General features: G+C 68.1%; 1 protein-coding gene across 3 annotated transcripts in view; it reads left to right on the top strand.

Moving 5' to 3' along the window:
* The first annotated feature begins 7,689 nt into the window (after window positions 1–7,689).
* Window positions 7,690–18,430, top strand: part of SBF1 (SET binding factor 1) — a 61,287-nt gene continuing 50,546 nt past the window's right edge. For all 3 annotated transcript variants that reach the window (XM_063153589.1, XM_063153588.1, XM_063153587.1), the window contains exon 1: window positions 7,690–7,769. In XM_063153589.1, coding sequence (XP_063009659.1) covers window positions 7,715–7,769 — 55 coding nt within the window. In that variant the 5' untranslated portion in view covers window positions 7,690–7,714. The remainder of the gene's footprint in view (window positions 7,770–18,430) is intronic.

Below are 18,430 nucleotides of genomic sequence, written 5' to 3'. Positions count from 1 at the left end.
GCCCGCACGGGAATGCTGAGTCAGCAGGAGCGTCTTGCACAAGGTTCCGGTGCTGCTGCGGTCAGCGGGATTCCCGGTGGCCCTTGGACCTGCCCCGCACCGACTGGCCACCGCCGCCACCACGGGCCGCCACGGGTCACCACGGGCCAGCACCGGCCACCAGGGGCCACTCTGAGCCACCGAGAGTCACCGCGGGCCAGCACCGGCCACCAGGGGCCACTCTGAGCCACCGAGAGTCACCGCGGGCCAGCACCGGTCACAGGGGCCGCTCTGAGCCACCGAGAGTCACTGAGGGCCAGCACCGGCCACCAGGGGCCACTCTGAGCCACCGAGAGTCACCGCGGGCCAGCACCGGCCACCGTGAGTCGCTCTGGGCCACCGCCGGTCTGTGAGGCCACCTCCAGTCCCTGGGGCCACCGCCGGTCTGTGAGGCCACCTGCAGTCCCTGGGGCCACCGCCGGCCACCACGGATCCCGTTGGTCATCCCGGGCCACCGGCAGTCCCACGGTGCCGCCGTCCATCCGTGGCCGCCCCGGTGCTCCATCAGGAGGCTCCGGCGCCCGGAGGAGCCCGCGGCGGTGCTCGGGGGGTCCCGCGGGGCGGGGGCGCGCCCCCCGCTCAGCCGTAGCTGTGGGGGCTGTTGGGGTTCATGGGGGACGAGTCGCGGCGGCCGGACCGTGCCCGCAGCTGCCACAGGCGGTGGCTCAGGTTCTGCACCTGGCAGGTGCCCAGCACGCAGCCCACCCGCACCAGGTGCGCCCCGGCGTGCCGGCGGCCGCGGCCGGCCCGGGGGTCCCGCCGGGGGGGATCGTGCCGGGGGTCCCACCGGGGGTGCCGCAGGACGAGGCGCCGGCCGTGCCGCGGGGCGGGCGGGCGGTGCCGGGGGGCGGCCCACGGGCCGTGCCGGGGAACCGGGGCTCGGTGCCGCGGGGTCCCCGCGGGCTGCGGGGCCGGGGGCGCTCCGGGGAGAGCGGGGATCCGCTCCGGGGGGCTCCGAGCCGGGAGGGCCCTGCGGAGAGAAGGGACGCGGTCAGGGGGACACGGCTGCGGCTCGGGGGGCACCGGGCACCGCTGAGCCCGGAGCCAGCGCTGAGCCCGGCGCTTCCGGAGGGGCGGAGGAGGAGGAGGAGAGGAGGAGGAGGAGGAAGCAGCCTCTACCTGCAGGCACACACGTACCCCGAGCACACGGACACGTGTCCCGCACACACGACAGCCCCGAGCAGCCGCCGGAGCCCCCCCGGCTCCCCCCGCTCCGTTCCCACGTGCCCCGGTAACCGCGGGGGGCTCCGGGCACCCCGACGGGGCCACAGAGCTGCCCCGGCCTCAGTGCCCCTATCCCGGGACGCCTTTTCCTCGGGGGACCCCTCCTCAGCTCCAAGGAACTCGGAGCTTTGGGTCCCATTCTCAGTCCCGTCCTTCTCTTTTCCCTTTTTTAAATATTTCTCCCCATTTTAACCCTCGTCCCGTGCCCCACAGGACCCCAGCCCAGCCATGGCAGGGGGTGCCCTGCGGGTGCCCCGGTGCCCACCACGGCCGGCGGTGCCAGGGCCGCTCCCCCCGCGCCCCCCGAGCCAGGCGGGGATCCCCGGGCGCCGGGGCCGGCCCGGACGCGCTCCCCGAGCCGGGACACGCACCCGAACGTGCGGGGTGGGCACGGTCACACGGGGGGCGGCCCGGCCCCAGAGACCCCACCGGGCACCCCCGAGATCCCGCACACACAAAATCCCTGTCCCGGCGTGTGCCAGCCCCCGCGGCTCTGGCTCACCTGGCACACCTGGCACACCTTTGCACACCTGGCACACATGGCACCTCCCGCAGCCCCGGGGGTGCCCCCGTGCCCCCAGCGCCCATGGCGGGGGCCGGGACCCCGCACCCCCCGCCCGGTACCGCGTGCCCGGGGTGGGGGCCCGGCAGGAGACGCTGGCCCGGAACCCCCCAGGCCCCCATCCCGGGGGGAACGGGGAGGGGGCGGGCAGGGGGTGCGGGAAAAGGGGGTGCGGGTGGGCAGGACGAGCGGGGCAGGGGTGCGGGCAGAGATGGGGCAGGGGTCGGGCAGGGATCGGCAGGGATCGGCAGGGATCGGCAGGGATCGGCAGGGGTCGGCAGGGATCGGGCAGGGGTCGGCAGGGATCGGGCAGGGGTCGGCAGGGATCGGCAGGGATCGGGCAGGGGTCGGGCAGGGGTAGGGCAGGGGTCGGCAGGGATCGGCAGGGATCGGCAGGGTCCCTCACCTGCGCGGCGGCAGGGCCCGCCCGTGGGGCAGCTCCAGCAGGCACAGCGCGAAGCTGACGCAACCGAGCGCCAGCGGGGCCGGGGCTCGCATGGCCGGACGGGACGGGACGGGACGAGCGGCGGCGGCCGGAGGCACGGGGAGGGCGGCTCGGCGCGGGGGTCGCGCTGGGCTCCGGCTCGAGGTCGGGGTCGGGGTCGCAGCCCCTGCTCGTGCTGCCCCCGCTCCGCTCCCTGCCTGTGCCGCAGCGGGGGCGGCGCGGGGTCCCGGCGGTACCGGAACGGGAACGGGAACGGGACCGGGACCGGGCTGCGCTGCCTCGGGCTCGGCTCCGTCCCCGCTCGGCGCTGCCGCTCCCCGCCCCGGCCCAGGTTAAATATCGCCGGGGCCGGCGGGCGGGAGGGGCCCAGCGGGACGGGAGGAGCCGCGGGCGGGAGCAGCAGCAGCAGCAGCAGCAGGAGCAGGAGCAGGAGCAGGAGCAGAGCAGGAGCAGAGCAGGAGCAGCCCCGGAGCAGCCCCGCGCCGCCCTCGGCTCCGCACCGGCCCCGGAGCCCCGGCCGCGCACCGGCCCCGCACCTTCCCGGCACCGCTCCCGCAGCCCCCGAGTCCCGCAGCGCCCCGGCCCCGCTGTGTCCGTCCCAGAGCCCGCACTGCCCCCCGCCCCTCTGCCCGGCACTGCCTTCGCACCTTCCCCGGCCCCGCAGCACCCCAGGGCCGAGCCCGGCCCGAACCTCACCCCGGTACCGCACGTACCCGGCCCCTCGGCCCCGCTGCCCCCGGGACCTTCCCGGCGCAGGGCCGGGGCTGGGGAGCGGCCCTGAAGCCGGGCCGGGCCGGGCTGGGCTGGGGGACCCGGCTGGGGACAGAGGGACGGGACTGAGACTATCGGGGAGTCTGGGCAGCCCCCCGGCCGGGCCGGGTCCGCGCTGCCCCGTGCCACGTCGCTCCGTGCCCTGCCAAACCCGGCCGTGCCCTCCCGCCTGGCACCGCCGGGCACCTCCCGGGCACCCCCCGGGCACCCCGACACTCCCCTGCCCTGGGGGGACCCCGGGGGAACAGAGCCCCCCAGTGCAGCCCAGCAGGGACAGCCCCGTGTGCCCCCTCGGGGGGCAGCAGCACCCCCGGTATCCTGCCCGGGCTGATTCCGCGTTGAAAGCATCACATGGCGCCTTGCAGAACAGCTCAGGAATGTAAATCCGCAGGGATCAGAGCGGCCCCGCTCCTGCCGGGCAGCAGCTCCCCCAAACCGGGACCCTGGGGTTCCGGGGGGCTCCCGGGGGCTGCCTCTGAGCTGGGCAGGGGATGGGTCCCCACAGCTCCCCTCGCTGGGACCCTCGGCCGGGACCCCCACCCTGCTGGAGCCGGCGGTCCGGGGGGATCGGGGGAGACCCCCCAGCACCCCCAGGAGCCCGAGCCGGCCCGGACCCGGGGCTGGGGGTTCCCGCTCCCCCCTCTTCCCCAGGCCGAGGGCCGGGGGCCTCCGCGTGCCCGGAATCGCTGGGATTCTTCCGCATTATCGGGACACAAAGGCTGAGCACGCCCGGCCCCGTGCGGGGGGATTTGGGGCAGCACCTGATCCCGGCGCGGGGGGAACGGGCGGGGGCGGCGGGACACGGCCCCGAGCGGGGCGGGGGGCGCGGCTGGATCCGGCCCGACCCCCGGGAATCCCTGCCGCGGTCCGGGCTGAGAGAGGGAAAACCCAGCGAGAGGGAAAACCCGGCTGCAAACAAGGCCGAGAGCCGCGGGCGGGGGGACGCGGGACACCCTGGGACCCCCGACCCCCGCCCCGAGCCCGCCGCCGCCACCGCGGTGTCCCCAGGGCTGTGCCCGCGGGTGTCACCCCGTGGGGTCCGGGACACAGAGGTGACATCTGTCACCCGGCACGGCGCAGTGCCAGCGCCCCCGCAGCGACCCCAGCGCCATCCCGGGCTCCCCTTGTGCGGGGCAGGGCCGGCCGCTGTCACCCCCGGGGACAAACCGTGTCACCCGGGTCTGGGTCACCAGCCGCTGTCACCCCCGGGGACAAACCGTGTCACCAGGGTCCGTGTCACCAGGGTCAGGGTCACCAGGGTCCGTGTCACCAGGGTCAGGGTCACCAGGGTCAGGGTCACCAGGAGCAGTGTCACCAGGGTCCGTGTCACCAGGATCAGCCTGGGCACGAGGAGGGGGCTCTGGGGACACGGCAGGGGTGCAGCTGAGCCCCCGGCCCACAGCAGGGGCAGTTTCCCTGCCCTCCTCCTCCTCCTCCTCAGGGATCACCATCCTCGGGGCTCTGGGAGGGACCCCGGGCGCTGTCCCTGCCCGGCCCTGCTGGGCCCGGCTGTCCCCTCACGGCCACCCCGGCACAGCTGGGCCCGCACCGGGAGCCGCCGTCCCCGGGTCACCCCCTCTGTCCCCGGGCTCGGCAGCGCTTTCCCTCTCCGCTGGCTCCCGGCCCTGGGAACCCAGGAGAAGTTTTAATTAGCTTAATTGCCTGCTGGCTGAGGCCCCGGGGCAGGGCGGGCTCCGGTCACCCGCCCCCCAAAAAGCGCCCCTGGCTGCTGCTGGGACCCCCGGGGGGCGGGGGGCACAGCCGGGACCCCCAAACCGAGCGGCCGCTGCCCAATCCCTGAGCCCGCCGGGACACCCGAGGTGGCCGCGCACGGCCCCGGAGCCGCGTCCCGCTGGGCAGCGGTGACAGCGACACCCCGGGACACCGGGCTGGGTGTGCGGGACACCCGGGACACCGGGCTCCGTGTGCGGGACACCCCGGGACATCGGGCTCCGTGTGCGGGACACCCGGGACATCGGGCTACGTGTGCAGGACACCCGGGACATCGGGCTCCGTGTGCGGGACACCCCGGGACACCGGGCTCCGTGTGCGGGACACCCCGGGACACCGGGCTGGGTGTGCGGGACACCCGGGACACCGGGCTCCGTGTGCGGGACACCCGGGACACCGGGCTGGGTGTGCGGGACACCCCGGGACACCGGGCTCCGTGTCCGGGCCGCGGGAACGGCCGGGAGCTGCCGGGAGAGGGGAGGAACCGCTTCCTCCAGCCTGCAGACACGGCAGGGTCCCCAGGGTCACCGGCATCCCTGTTGTCACCAGCATCCTCATAGTCCCAGCGTCCCCAGTGTCCCCAGCATCTCCAGGAACGCCAGCAGCCCCCGGTGTCCCCAGAGTCCCCAGCAGCAGCTCTTTCTCGAGAGGATCCCGGGCACACGGCACGATTGGGCTCTGCACGTGCCTCGCGTCCCCGTGCCCCGTTCCTGTCCCCGTGCCCGTGTCCTGCGCTCCCTGTGCCCGCTGCTGCCCCTGCGGGTCCCGCACAGCCCCTGCTGCGGTGTCACCGCTGCCACCACGGCCGGCGGCGCCGCCAGCCGCCCCCGGTCCCTGCGGGGTCAGTGCCAATCTCCGTGCGTCAGTGCCATCCCTGCGCTGCCGGTGCCACCCCCGCGGTCCCGCCCCCGCCGGTACAGACCCCAGCCGTGTCCCCGTGCCCGTCCCACCCTGGCACGGGACAGTCACACCCGCGCGGCCCCGGGCGCTGCCAGGCTGGATCGGCCCGCTTTTCCCGTTCCCGGCCTCCGGCGCCGCTCCGGTCCCACGTCCCCGCTGTCACCTTTGCCGGGTACCCGTCCCTGTCACTGTCCCAAGAGGTCACAGCGGGTGTCCCCTGCTCTGTGCCCGCGCAGCCCCCCGTGATCCCTGCAGCCCGGGCTCCGGGTGTGGCTCCTACCGGGGACACGGGGATGTGGGGACACGGGGATGCGGGGACATGGGGACACGGGAACATGGGGACACGGGGACAAGGGGACAGGGGGATGCGGGGATGCGGGGACACGGGGATGCGGGGACATAGGGACACGGGCACGGCCACCCCGCTGCCAGGCCGCACCCGGCCGATGGCCGAGCCGTGCCGCAATGGGCACCTGGCACAGGGACACCTGCGGCTCGGTGCCACCCCCGGTCACCGCTGGCCCACCCCGCCGGTGTCCCCAGGAGCCGCCCTGGGCCAGCCCTGCCGGGCCAGCGCAGGACCGGGTCTCTACCGGGGCCGGTGCCCGTGCCCGGCACGGAGCCAGCCGTGTCCCGGCACGGAGCCAGCCGCGTCCCAGCCGTGTCCCGACACGCCGCACATGTCCCGACACGCGGCGGGGCCGGCGGGAGGCGCAAGGGCCGGGCAGGGTTGCATCACCCCCGGCCGGGTGCGGGTGCGGGTGCCGGGGGGGACCCCGCTCGGGGGTGCCGGGACCGGCCGCGCATCCCGGGATCCCCCCAGGGCCGGCGATGGGGATGGCCCGGGCTGTCCCTGCCCGGGGACACCGCGGGGACACAGGGGCTGACACCAGGGCAGGGCCCCGCTGTCCCTGGGGCAGGGGCGGCACGGAGCCCCGAGCGCGGGGACACCGCGGGATGGGGACACCGAGTCTCAGGGTCGTGTCCTGGGGGTCACATCTGTGTGTGGGGTGACATATGTGTGCGGGGTCACGTCTATGTGGGGTCACACCCGTATGGGAACACGTCTGTGTGTGGTGTCACACCTGTGTGTGGGGTCACATCCGAGTGGGGTGACACCTGCGGGGGTCCTTTCCAGGGGAACGTTGTGCAATGGGGGGCGTGTGCAACCTGTGGGCACCCCGGGGGCACACCTGTGCACACCTGAGGGGGGTCTGTGCTCACGGGGGGTGTCCCGCCGCATCCGAAGGGTCCGCACACGCGTGGCCGTGCACACCGGAGGGGTCCATACACACTCGGGGGTGGCCCCGCACCCCTGGATGTCCCCGCACCCCTGGATGTCCCAGCACACTCCTGGATGTCCCCGCACCCCTGGATGTCCCCGCACACCCCTGGATGTCCCAGCACACCCCTGGATGTCCCCGCACGCCTGGATGTCCCAGCACACCCCTGGATGTCCCCGCACCCCTGGATGTCCCAGCACACCCCTGGATGTCCCCGCACACCCCTGGATGTCCCCACACCCCTGGATGTCCCCGTGCCACTGGATGTCCCAGCACACCCCTGGATGTCCCAGCACACCCCTGGATGTCCCCGCACACCCCTGGATGTCCCCACACCCCTGGGTGTCCCAGCACACCCCTGGATGTCCCAGCACACCCCTGGATGTCCCCGCACCCCTGGGTGTCCCCGCACCCCGGGTGTCCCCGTGTCCCCCCCACTCCCGGACCCTCCGTCCCCCCTCCCCCCCCTCGGGGAAGCCCCTGGCCCGCCCCCGCCCCCTCCCCATCAGTCCCCGCCCCCTCTGCTCTTGGCCCCGCCCCTGCCCCCGCGACCAATGGGAGGCGCCGCCCCTCCCGCCCGCAGCCAATGGGAGGCGCGGCCCCGCCCCCCGCGGCGGCCGGCGCTGGCGCAGGCGCGGTGCGCGCGGGGCCAAGATGGCGGCGGCGGCGGGCGGTGGGCGCGGGCGGGCGGCGGCGCCCTGAGGAGCCGAGCGCGGCCTCGCGGGGCCCCCGGGGCCGGCCCGGGCCGCCCCCGCCGCCATGGCCCGCCTGGCCGACTACTTCGTGCTCGTGGGATACGACCCCGGCAAGCGCGGTGAGCGGCGGAGCGACGCGGGGGGGCCGGGCCCGCGCGGGGCTGCCCCGGCCGGGGCTGCGGGGCCGGGGCCGTGCGGTGGGCGCGGGGCCGGGGCCGCGGGGCGGCGGTGCAGGGTGGTGCTGGAGCCGGACGGGACTGTGGGGCCGTCCCGGGCGTGCGGGTGAGCCGGGCCGGGGCAGCGGAGCCGTCCCGGGGCCGTGGCCGGTGCCGGGCCGGGCAGCCCTGCGCCGTTCTGAGCCCGCCGTGACGCCGCTCCGAGCGGCCCCCGAGCAGCTGCCGGCAGCCGGAGCCGCCCCTGCGCGGCCCGGCGCGTTCACGGTTTGGGTGTTTTCGGTCTGTCTCCCTCCCCCGCCGTGCGCGGGCTGTCACCGCTCCGGAAACATCGGCTGGGCCCGGGGGGGCACTGCTGTCCTCGGCACGGCCGGGCCCGCTCCCCCTGCGCATCCTCGGCTCCGGGCACGGGACTGCTCCCGCTCCTGCTTCCACTGGGCACCGCAGCCCCTGCGATGGAGGGCTGTACCCCCAGCCCCATTGCCCAGGCACCCCCAGCCCCCTCGGGCAGGCCCTCGTGCCCTCCCTCAGCCGCTCCTGACCCCCGGATCTGTGGGATGTCCCACAGTTCCTCCATCCTCTCTCACATCTCTGCTCGCTGTCAGGTGATGCTGTTGGTTGTTGTGGTTGTGGGGTGTTCCTTGTTGTGGATTTAGGTTCTCTTCCCATCGTGCTTCCTCCTGGTTCCTGCCCCCAGAGCTGTCGGGGCAGACGAGCTTTGGCAGCGTCACAGGGCAGGTGAAGTGCCCTACGATCAGGAAAGGAGGCCTTTGCTGCAGAACCCCCACCCCGGGTGTCTGTGCCCACCTGGCACCCTCCCAGCTGTGGCTGAGCTTGTTCTGAGCCCGTGCTCGGGGCTGGGGAAGGGGAATGCTGGTTTGGCTGGGGGTTTGTCCATCGGGGGATGCTGGTGGGGCTCAGATGCACAGTCCCAGGGTGGATCCCAGCCCCATCCTGGGTCCCTGGAGGGGGCAGCAGGAGTGAGGTGTGTGTTGGGAATGCTGGAGAGCAGAGCTCTGGATCAGAGTTTGGTGTTCCCCGAGGGCTTTCTGCTCACGTGGTGCTGGTTTGGTTGTTATTGTTATTATTGCTGTTATTGCAGTTGTGTTCCCCAGTGTCCCCTTGTCCTGGGGCACTGGGGTGGGCAGGAGCTGCTGTCCCAGGGCTCACACTGTGCTGGGGTGGGAGGTGCAGGGGGATTTCAGGATTCCATCTGGTAACAGGCTCCACATCCTCTCAGGAGCCATGCTAGCGGCTGTACCAACTTTGTCCTGCCCCTGGGTGCTTCCTCCTGCATCTTCTTCCTCATCTCCTCCCTGATGATGCTGCAGCTGGGACCTGCACCCTCAAACTGGTGCTGCCAGCTGGTTGGTGGCTGGTGGAGATCAGGGACCTGACATTCCTTGCTGTGATCCCAGAGCCCGCGTTTCCCAGGGAGCAGAAATGTCCCTCGTGTGCCTGGAGTCATTTGGGATTGTCTGGGAGAGGGATGGTGCTGTGAGCCGATGTGCTTGGCTGCAGTGGGACAGCCAAAAGGAAGAACAGGTTAAGGCGGGATGTTGGGAGGGAATTCGTGGCTGGCAGGGCGGGCAGGCCCTGGCACAGGGTGCCCAGAGCAGCTGGGGCTGCCCCTGCATCCCTGGCAGTGCCCAAGGCCAGGCTGGGCACTGGGAGCAGCCTGGGACAGTGGGAGGTGTCCCTGCCATGGCAGGGGTGGATCAAGATGAACTTTCTGTTCCCTTCCCACTCAAATCACTCCGTGGTTCTGTGCCACTGGGAAGGGAAGAGTTCACACTTAACAAATTCTGTTCCTTTGGTGTAAATATTCGCTTTATTTTGGTTTTGGCTCACCTCTGCATGGAGGGAATGGCTCCAGGGTATTGTGGGGAGATGGGTCCAGGATGCCCTGGGGGGATGGATCCAGGTTCCCCTGGGAAGGGACAGGTCCCAGGCACCAGCCCAACCCTGCTGGCTGCTGGGCTGGCCCAGTCAGAAGTGTCCCCTGTGCAGATGAGGCACCAGGAGCTGTGGCCTCTGTGCCAGCCCAGGCAAACCCCTTGCCGTGCCAGGCTGGAGGTGTCCCAGCCCTGTCCCCATGGCAGTGCCAGTCTGTCCCCAGGGATGGAGTGACACCGGTTCTGTGTTTTTGGGATCAGGCTGGCAGCATTCCCGGCTCCAGCTCTGTTTTCCCAGCCCGCTCCCTGCTTAGATAACGCTGGAGGAAGGGCAGCGGCGCTCATCTGCCGGTGACTAATTGCTGTACAGGTTGGGTTGCTCTGGCAGAGCCGTGGGCTGTGCCAGGCTGGGCTGTGCCATCCCTGGAGGCCTCACCTGTGAACAAAGCTGGGCTGAGCTGCACAGTGCTGGATGAGCCCCTCGGGGAGTGCAGTGCCTGTGGGGTTTGGGGTCGGGCAGGGATGGGTTTGCACTGGGGATGTGAAAGGAGCTGAGGTGGCTCTGCAGCGTCTCCAGAGAGACAATGCCAGGCTGGGCTGGGTGGCAGAGCCCCTGCAGTGCCACCCCTGCCATGGCAGGGACACCTCCCACTGTCCCAGGCTGCTCCAGCCCCAGTGCCCAGCCTGGCCTTGGGCATTGCAGGGATCAGGGGCAGCCCCAGCTGCTCTGGCAATGCCAGCCCAGGCAGGAATTCCTCATTGCCAAGATGCTACCCATGGCTGCCCTCTGGCAGTGGGAGCCATTCCCTGGGTGCTGTCCCTGCAGGCCTTGTCCCCAGTCCCTCTGCAGGCCCTGCCAGGGGCTCTCAGCTCTCCCTGGTTCCTTCCCTTCCCTCCCAGCCTGGCTCCCTGCGATGTTGCCGTGGCTCAGTGCAGTTTGTGGGAACCAAACCGAAAGCAGGTCTGTGCTGGCGCAGGCCCTGCTGGGTTCCCTGGGGTCACTGGGTGCTGCTGGAGCCGCCTGTCCCTGGGCTTTCCCAGAGCAGCCTCACCCCCGTGACCTGGGGCTGTGTGCAGGGACCACGTCCTGCTCCTCGGGCAGGGCACACAAGGGCTCTGAACTCCCTCAAGGGCTGTGCAGCAGGGCCTTGAGCTGCTCTGGCTGCACGGGCTGTCCAGGACCAGGGCAGGCATCCAGAGGCTTTTCCTGGTTTGTGGAGCTGTGGGGGAAGTGTCAGGCAATGCAGAGCATGGACACACCACCTGCCTGACACAGTGTGCCCCTGTCCCTCTGCTGGGCCAGGCACCCAGCCCGCTCTGTGGGGCACCAGGGAAAAGTGTGGGGTGAATGCTCCTGGCAGTGGGAACCAGCAGGCACTGGGAACCGGCCCCTTCCATGGCAGGGTCTGTTTTATTGTGTGCTGATTGCTCACATTATTCCCTGGAAATGAACGGTTTTATTCTCCTGGCTCTTCCTTCAGCTTCCCAGAGCTGGGATTTGACTGGGTTTTACCTGGGAATGTGCTGGGTTTTACCTGGAATGACAGCTTCCCAGAGCTGGGATTGAGCCTGGTTTTAGCTGGGAATAACAGCTTCCCAGAGCTGGAATTGTGCTGGGTTTTACTGGGAATGACAGCTGCCCAGAACTGGGATTGTGCCTGGTTTTAGCTGGGATTGTGCCTGGTTTTAGCTGGGAATGACAGCTGCCCAGAGCTGAGATTGTGCTGGGTTTTACTGGGAATGACAACTTCCCAGAGCTGGGATTGTGCTGGGTTTTACTGGGAATGACAGCTGCCCAGAGCTGGGATTGTGCTGGGTTTTCCCTCAGGTTCTGAGAGGTTTTCTCTGTGCACCCCTCATACCCTGAGAGTCCAGGACAGCTCCATTCCAAACCCTGTGGCTGAAGGAGTCTGGAAGTTTTGCATAGGGAGCACTGGATGGTCGTGGTCTGGATGATGGCAGCCAAGACCCAGCTTGGGATTGATTTAGGATATTCCAGGGGATTTAAGCTGCCAGAGGGGGCAGCCATGGGTGGCATATTGGCAATGAGGAATTCCTGCCTGGGCTGGCATTGCCAGAGCAGCTGGGGCTGCCCCTGCATCCCTGGCAGTGCCCAGGGCCAGGCTGGGCACTGGGGCTGGGGCAGCCTGGCACAGTGGGAGGTGTCCCTGCCATGGCTGGGGGGCACTGCAGGCGCTCTGGGGTCCCTCTCATTGTGCCCATCCCGTGACTGATCCCTGTGGAGTCCCCTGGGTGCCGGTGTCCCGTCGGTGTCCCGTGGGTGTCCCCTGGGTGCCGGTGCCCCGTGGGTGCCGGGCTGGCCGCAGAGGATGCCGCGGCTGCTGGGAAGTCCCGGTGGTTTCCGCGTTTCCACGCTCAGGGAGCAGCAGCATCTCCCCACGCCCGTGCCCTGCTCAGACACCCGGCTCCGTGGGCGGCTGGGCTGGCAGGAGGAAGCTGCTTGGGGCTGCCTCTTTCCATGAGGTGCTCAGGGCAGGTTTTGGGGTGCTCTTTGTGAGCGGCGAGGGCACAGACAGGACACGTCCCACCCTTCCCCAGGTGCTCCTGGAGCTGGTTCCTGGTGGGAGAAGCCGAATGGGTCTGCAGGCCGGGGCAGGGCTCTGTCCCAGCTGTTTTGGGTTGGGTTCCAGCTCTCCTGGTGGCACCCATCCGTGTCACCGTGTCACCGTCGTGCGTGGCCGTGGCCCAGTGACTCAGGGTTTGACTCAGCTGAGTTCTGGCAAAATCCCGGTGGAAAAGCCCCCGGGACTGGCAGCAGTGATGGAGCTGTTTGCTGGGTCAATATTTGCACAGGGAAAGAGAGGCTGGGAATGGCCCTGCCACGTGCAGAGCTGCTCCCACCCACGTGCCTGGCCTTGGGAAAGGTGGGGATGTGAGACAGGGCAAATCCAGAGCGGCCCCGGAGCTGCTGCAGGGCTGGAGCCCCTCAGCTCCCAGGGAGCCAGGCTGGGGGAGCTGGGGGTGCTCACCTGGAGAGGAGAAGGATCCAGGGAGAGCTGAGAGCCCCTGGCAGGGCCTGCAGGGGGACTGGGGACAAGGCCTGCAGGGACAGCACACAGGGAATGGCTCCCACTGCCAGAGGGCAGCCATGGGTGGCATCTTGGCCATGAGGAATTCCTGCCTGGGCTGGCATTGCCAGAGCAGCTGGGGCTGCCCCTGATCCCTGCAGTGCCCAAGGCCAGGCTGGGCACTGGGGCTGGAGCAGCCTGGCACAGTGGGAGGTGTCCCTGCCATGGCAGGGGTGGCACTGGGTGAAGTTTAATCCCTTCCCACCCAGCCCAGTCTGGGATTCCCTGGTTCCATGTGCCTCTGGAAGGGTCACCCCTCCCACCAGCCCCTACAGCTTCCAGCTGCATCCAGGCCTGGGAACTGCAGCTCTTTGATCCCAGCTGCTCCAGGAATCCTCCTCTCCTTCCCTTTGAACTCGTGCCCGGGAGGAGCAGCTCTGGGGGCTGCAGGTCCCACGTGGGGGTTGGAGGCCAAGCAGTGACAGTGACAGTGTCAGGGGCAGTGACAGGGCCAGAGCTGTCCCTGGGCTGTGCCAGGGCTGGGCCTGAGCTCCTCCAGCTCCACCGAGGTGTGTTTGTCGATGGGGAGAGATTCATCTTGGAATGAACATTCATCGTGGAGTTGTTTAGGTTGGGAAACCGCTCAGAGCCCATCCAGTCCAACCGTTCCCAGCACTGTCAAGGCCACCACTGACCATGTCCCCAAGTGCCACGTCCACAAGGATCTTAAATCCCTGCAGGGATGGGCACTCCAAACCCCTCTGGGCAGCCCCTGCCAAGGCCTGACCCCTTTCCATGGGGAAATTCCTGCTGTGCCCACCCTGAGCTGCCCCGTCCCAGCCTGAGGCCGCTCCCTCTGCTCCTGTCCCTGTTCCCTGGGCTGTGCCCTCCTGGCAGGGACTTGTGCAGAGCCACAAGGGCCCCTGAGCCTCCTCTGCTCCAGGCTCAGCCCCTGCCCAGCTCCCTCAGCCCTGCTGGGGCTCCATTCCCTTCCCAGCCCCATTCCCTGGGCACTGCAGCCCCTCCTTTTCCACGGTGTTGTTGTTGCTGTGGGATGGATCACGCTGGACCTGGAGCAGGGAAATCAGAGCTGCAGCTCTGGGCTGGTCATTTCTCCCCCTTTGGACATATTTCTGTGTCCAGCTGTATTTCTTTGCCAGAATTGCCTGCTGCTGTGCCCAGGGATGGTGTCTGGCATTCCTGGGAGAGTGGCAGCCCCTGTTTGGGGAAGGTGGCTCAAGGTGAGGTGGGCACTCAGCCCTAACCCGGGTGTTGTACCCTGATCCTCGCCCCATTTCTTGGTGGTATTTTGTGTGCTGCCAGTGAGGATTTAGCACTTTTCTCTCTGGTCTCTCTCACCCCAGCTCGTGTTTTCCCCAAACCCGAAGCCTTTCCTTGCAGCCAGTTCCCTTTTCCCGTTCCTGGCTGGAGCAGCAGCTGCGGTTTCATGGGCGCTACAAACACAAACAAACCCCGCTGAATGTGCCCTGGGGCTGCCCGGGCTGCAGGGAGGAGTTAAGCCCTTTGCAGAACCCCTCTGGTTTGGTTCCCTGGCACACCTGGGGGAGCAGGGACCCTCCCGTGGGGCTGGGTGGGATCTGGAGGAGATTTCTGCCACCTCTCCGGGATGGCGGCGGTGACGCCTCCGGGGCCGCTCTGTTCTGTTCCTCCTGTGGCTCCAGAGCTCCTGACCACTAAATGCTGCTCCTGTGGCAGAGGCGAGGAGCTGGAGAGAGCTGGAGAGGCTGCTGGCCTCGGGGCAGGGAATTCCTGCTGCTGGGAACGAGCCTTCCATATCCTGAGTGTGTTTGTCCCTCCCGGGGTGGCAGCTGCTGCCAGGGCAGGGCCGGAGGCTTTGGGGGCTGCAGGGACCCTCTGAGAGGTCCTTGGTGACTGCTGGGACCCTGTGGGGTGATTTGGGGACTGATGAGACCCTCTTGGAGGGTTTAGGGGCTGGTGGGACCCTCTCAGAGGGTTTGGTGACTATTGGGACCCTCTTGAAGGGTTTAGGGGCTGGTGGGACCCTGTGAGGGGGTTTGGGGACTGGTGGGGTCCTCTGAGAGGGTTCTTGGTGACTGAAAAGACTCTCTGGGGGAATTTGGTGACTGTTGGGACCCTCTCAGAGGGATTGGTGACTATTGTGACCCTCTTGGAGAATTTGGTGGCTGGTGGGACCCTGTGGGAGTCCTTGGTGACTGTTGGGACTCTCTGGGGGAGTTTGGGGACTGGTGGGATCCTGAGAAGGGGTTTGGTGACTGGTGGGATTCTGTGGAAGGATTTAGGGGCTGGTGGGAGCCTGTGGAAGGATTGAGGGCTGCTGGGACCCCTCGGGAAGGGGCTGGGGGCTGGTTTAGGGGCAGGCTGTGCATGGGGGTCGGGGCAGTGGGGAGCAGCAGTGGGGCCCTGCCCGTCCCTCCCTCCCCCAGCAATTCCAGAGGTCTGTGTGTGTGTGTGGAGTGGCTCCAGTGCCACGTGTCCCCTAGCAGGAGCAGCCACACGTCCCCAGCTCCCGCGGGCTCAGCGCTGGGATGCAGAGAGTCTCTCACGTTATTTTGGTGTGCCTGAGCTGTGTGAGGGAGATGTGGCAGCACGAGGGGGGTTTTGGGGAGGAAGAGCCGCCCGTGGTGTGTGTCTGTGTGTGTGTGCAGCTGAGGTGTCTGTGTGGGCAGCTGCAGGAAATGCAGCAAAGCAGCTCCGCGTGAGCTCTGCAGCACCTTCCTGCCCAGCGCGGCTGCTGATGGCCCAGATAAGGCCTCTTGTGTCTTGTCACTGTCACTGTCACACCCTCTCCAGGGCAGCCTTGGGGCCCTGCTGCTCTGATCAGCTTCTGAGCCCAGCCCGGATGCTCCGAGGGGCTTGGCCCTGCATCCAGGGCAACAGTGACAGTGACCTCCTGCACATTGTCCCCCCAGAGCTCCCAGAGCTGCTGTCCAGGGCAGGGAACGGAGCTGGGAACCCAGCAGGGCTGGGGGAGCTGGGAACGGCCTGGAGCCCCAGCAGGGCTGAGGGAGCTGGGCAGGGGCTGAGCCTGGAGCAGAGGAGGCTCAGGGGCCCTTGTGGCTCTGCACAGCCCAGGGAACAGGGACAGGAGCAGAGGGAACGGCCTCAGGCTGGGCCATGTTTGGGTAGATTTTTGGGGAATTCCCCATGGAATGGGCTGTGCACCCCTGGCACAGGGATGGAGTCACCTGGGGACATGGTCAGTGGTGGCCTTGGCGGTGCTGGGGAATGCTTGGAACTGATGCTTTTCCAACCCAAACAATTCCCTGATTTTGGGTCAGCTCTGCTCCAAAGCTGTTGTAACGTTGCTGTTTCATGTGGGAAAAGCCTCTGCCCTGGTTTTAGGACCTTGCCCTGGTGTTTGGTGTTTCTGACCTACCTGCAGTCACAGCCCTGCAGCAAATTCCCGTCAGGATGCCCAGCCAGGCGTTGGGAGGTGCCAGCTGGGTGTTCATCCACCCCTTCACCTGCCAGCTTTGTGTCCTTCAGCAGGGAAAGCTGGGGAGGAGCTCTGTGAGGGCAGGGAAGGGGCTGGGAATGAGCTGGGACTGCTGGGAATGAGCTCTCCATGGGCAGAGAAGGGGCTGGGACCGAGGGCAGGTACCGCTGCTCTGTCCCTCTGCGGGGCTGTGGGGACACAGGGCTGGGCCCCAGCTGTGGGGACACGGCCCTGCTGTCCCTGGGACACAGTGGCTCTGTCAGCCCAGCTGGGGACAATGGCTGCCTTCAGCCTCACCACGGGCTGGGCTGGGCACGAGCAGAGCTGGGGCTTGGTGCCTTCGGGGGATGAGCCCAGCGAGGGCAGCTGGGCTCCCCTGCTCAGGAGGGGATTGGAGAGGACAGGGATAAGCTCCTGGAGGGATCAAGGTGAGCTCAGCAGGAAGGAGGTCAGACAGTGCCGGTTCCTCACAGGAGCAGTGGGAGCTGATTCCTGCAGGGATTGGCTGCAGGAGCAGGCTCTCAGCTCTGCCTGGGGATGTGTCGGGTGTTCCCAGCACTGGGAATTCCTGCAGAGACGTGTGGAAAGCCCAGCAAGGTGGTTTCCTACAGCTCCCTGACAGGAGGGTGCATCCAGGTGGGGTCAGGCTCTGCTCCCAGGAAGCAGGGACAGGAGGAAAGGGAACAGCCTCAGGCTGGCCAGGGGAGAGGCAGGGGGGACATCAGCAGGGATTTCCCCATGGAAAATTTCCATGCCCATTTCCAGCCCTGGCACAGCCTGGCAGAGCCTCAGCAGCCTCACAGCCAGGAATCTCGTGTCGCTATCCCATCTAATTCCATCTGGCAGCAGTTGGGGGCCATTCCCCTTGTCCCCAGTGCCTCTCAGGTGACCACAGCGCTGTCCCAGTGCGGTGCCAGCAGGGCAGGGGGACAGTGGCCCTGCAGACAGCCCTGGCTGTCCCACAGCCTCTCCTGCCCCGGCTCCTCCCAGCACTGGGGCTCTCCTGGGGGATTTCTCTGTCCCTTTAACTTCTCCTTCCTCCCTCGCTGGGTTCCTCACGGCTCTCCTGGCTCAGGTCTGTGTTCTCACTTCACGTTTTCTTTCCCCCTGTTTGGGTGGGTTTGGGCTGTGTCTGGAGGCTGCTTTGCTCCTGTCACACACGATCTGCATCCACATTCTTCCCACTCTCCCTGGCATCCCTGTTTTCCCTTTTTCCTCCCAAGGCCTGGCAGTGCACTCAGCTCACCATCATTAACACAGAGGGAGGAAATGTGGATTTTCTTCTTGATTCTCCCCCTGACCTGAGGTTTTCTTGGCAGCTCTGGTTTTATACTGGGACCTTTCACAAGTGTTGGATTTCTTGGGAATTCCATCGAGGATGCTGGGATTTTGTACTTTTGTTTAATGCTGGTGCAGAACTCGAGGTTTCCTGTGTTTGGGATCCAGGTCTGGTTTCAAGGAGAAGCTCCAAGAGCTGCTGGAGCTCCTTCCTTCATCCCCATCCCTGGCAGTGCCCAGGGCCAGGCTGGGCACTGGGGCTGGAGCAGCCTGGGACAGTGGGAGGTGTCCCTGCCATGGCAGGGGGGGCACTGGGTGGGCTTTGGGCTCCCTTCCCACCCAGCCCATTCCAGGATCCCCTGACTGCAATCCCGGCCTTTTCAGGGATGTTTTCCCCAAGAAAGAGCGGCTCCTTTTTCCCAAAGGCCCTTGAGAGCATCCCTGGGCGTGTGCCAGCCGCTGCTCCTGGCCCGAGGGATGCAGGTGGCAGCCGGCCAGGCGGGAGGAGTGTGATCTGTCATCCCGGCACGTGGGCATGAATCGGCAGCCGCGGAGATGCGGCCGGGAGGAGTCATGAGACAGGCACAGGGCTGGGATGCTCTGACTCATGCCGGCAGAAATCTGTTCCGGCTCCGGAGCCCGTAGGAAGCGCGGGGAGCAGCTGGGAGCCGGGAGCCCAGCCCGGGGAGGAGCGGGGCTGCGGGCAGCTCCCCCGGCCGGGCTTTGCTGCCTTTCGCCATAAAAGGGGAAATTCTCCTTCACGCCTCGTGCGGAGCGTGTGTGAGCCCGCGGGGAGTGGGAGAAGGAACGTCGGAGCGGGGAAGGCTCGAGAGGGTGTGGCCGTGAGGGAAAGGAGGTGGAGATCCCGGCTCCGTCCGTGGGGACGTGGGAAGGGGCTGCAGGGATGTGGGGACGGAGATGGGATGTGGGGCTGCAGGGATGTGGGATGGGAAATGGGATGTGAGG

This window comes from Melospiza melodia, chromosome 4 (assembly GCF_035770615.1).
Source record: "Melospiza melodia melodia isolate bMelMel2 chromosome 4, bMelMel2.pri, whole genome shotgun sequence".
Taxonomy (NCBI): domain Eukaryota; kingdom Metazoa; phylum Chordata; class Aves; order Passeriformes; family Passerellidae; genus Melospiza; species Melospiza melodia.
Note: the sequence above shows the minus strand (reverse complement) of the source record. Positions and strands in the feature narration are given on the sequence as shown.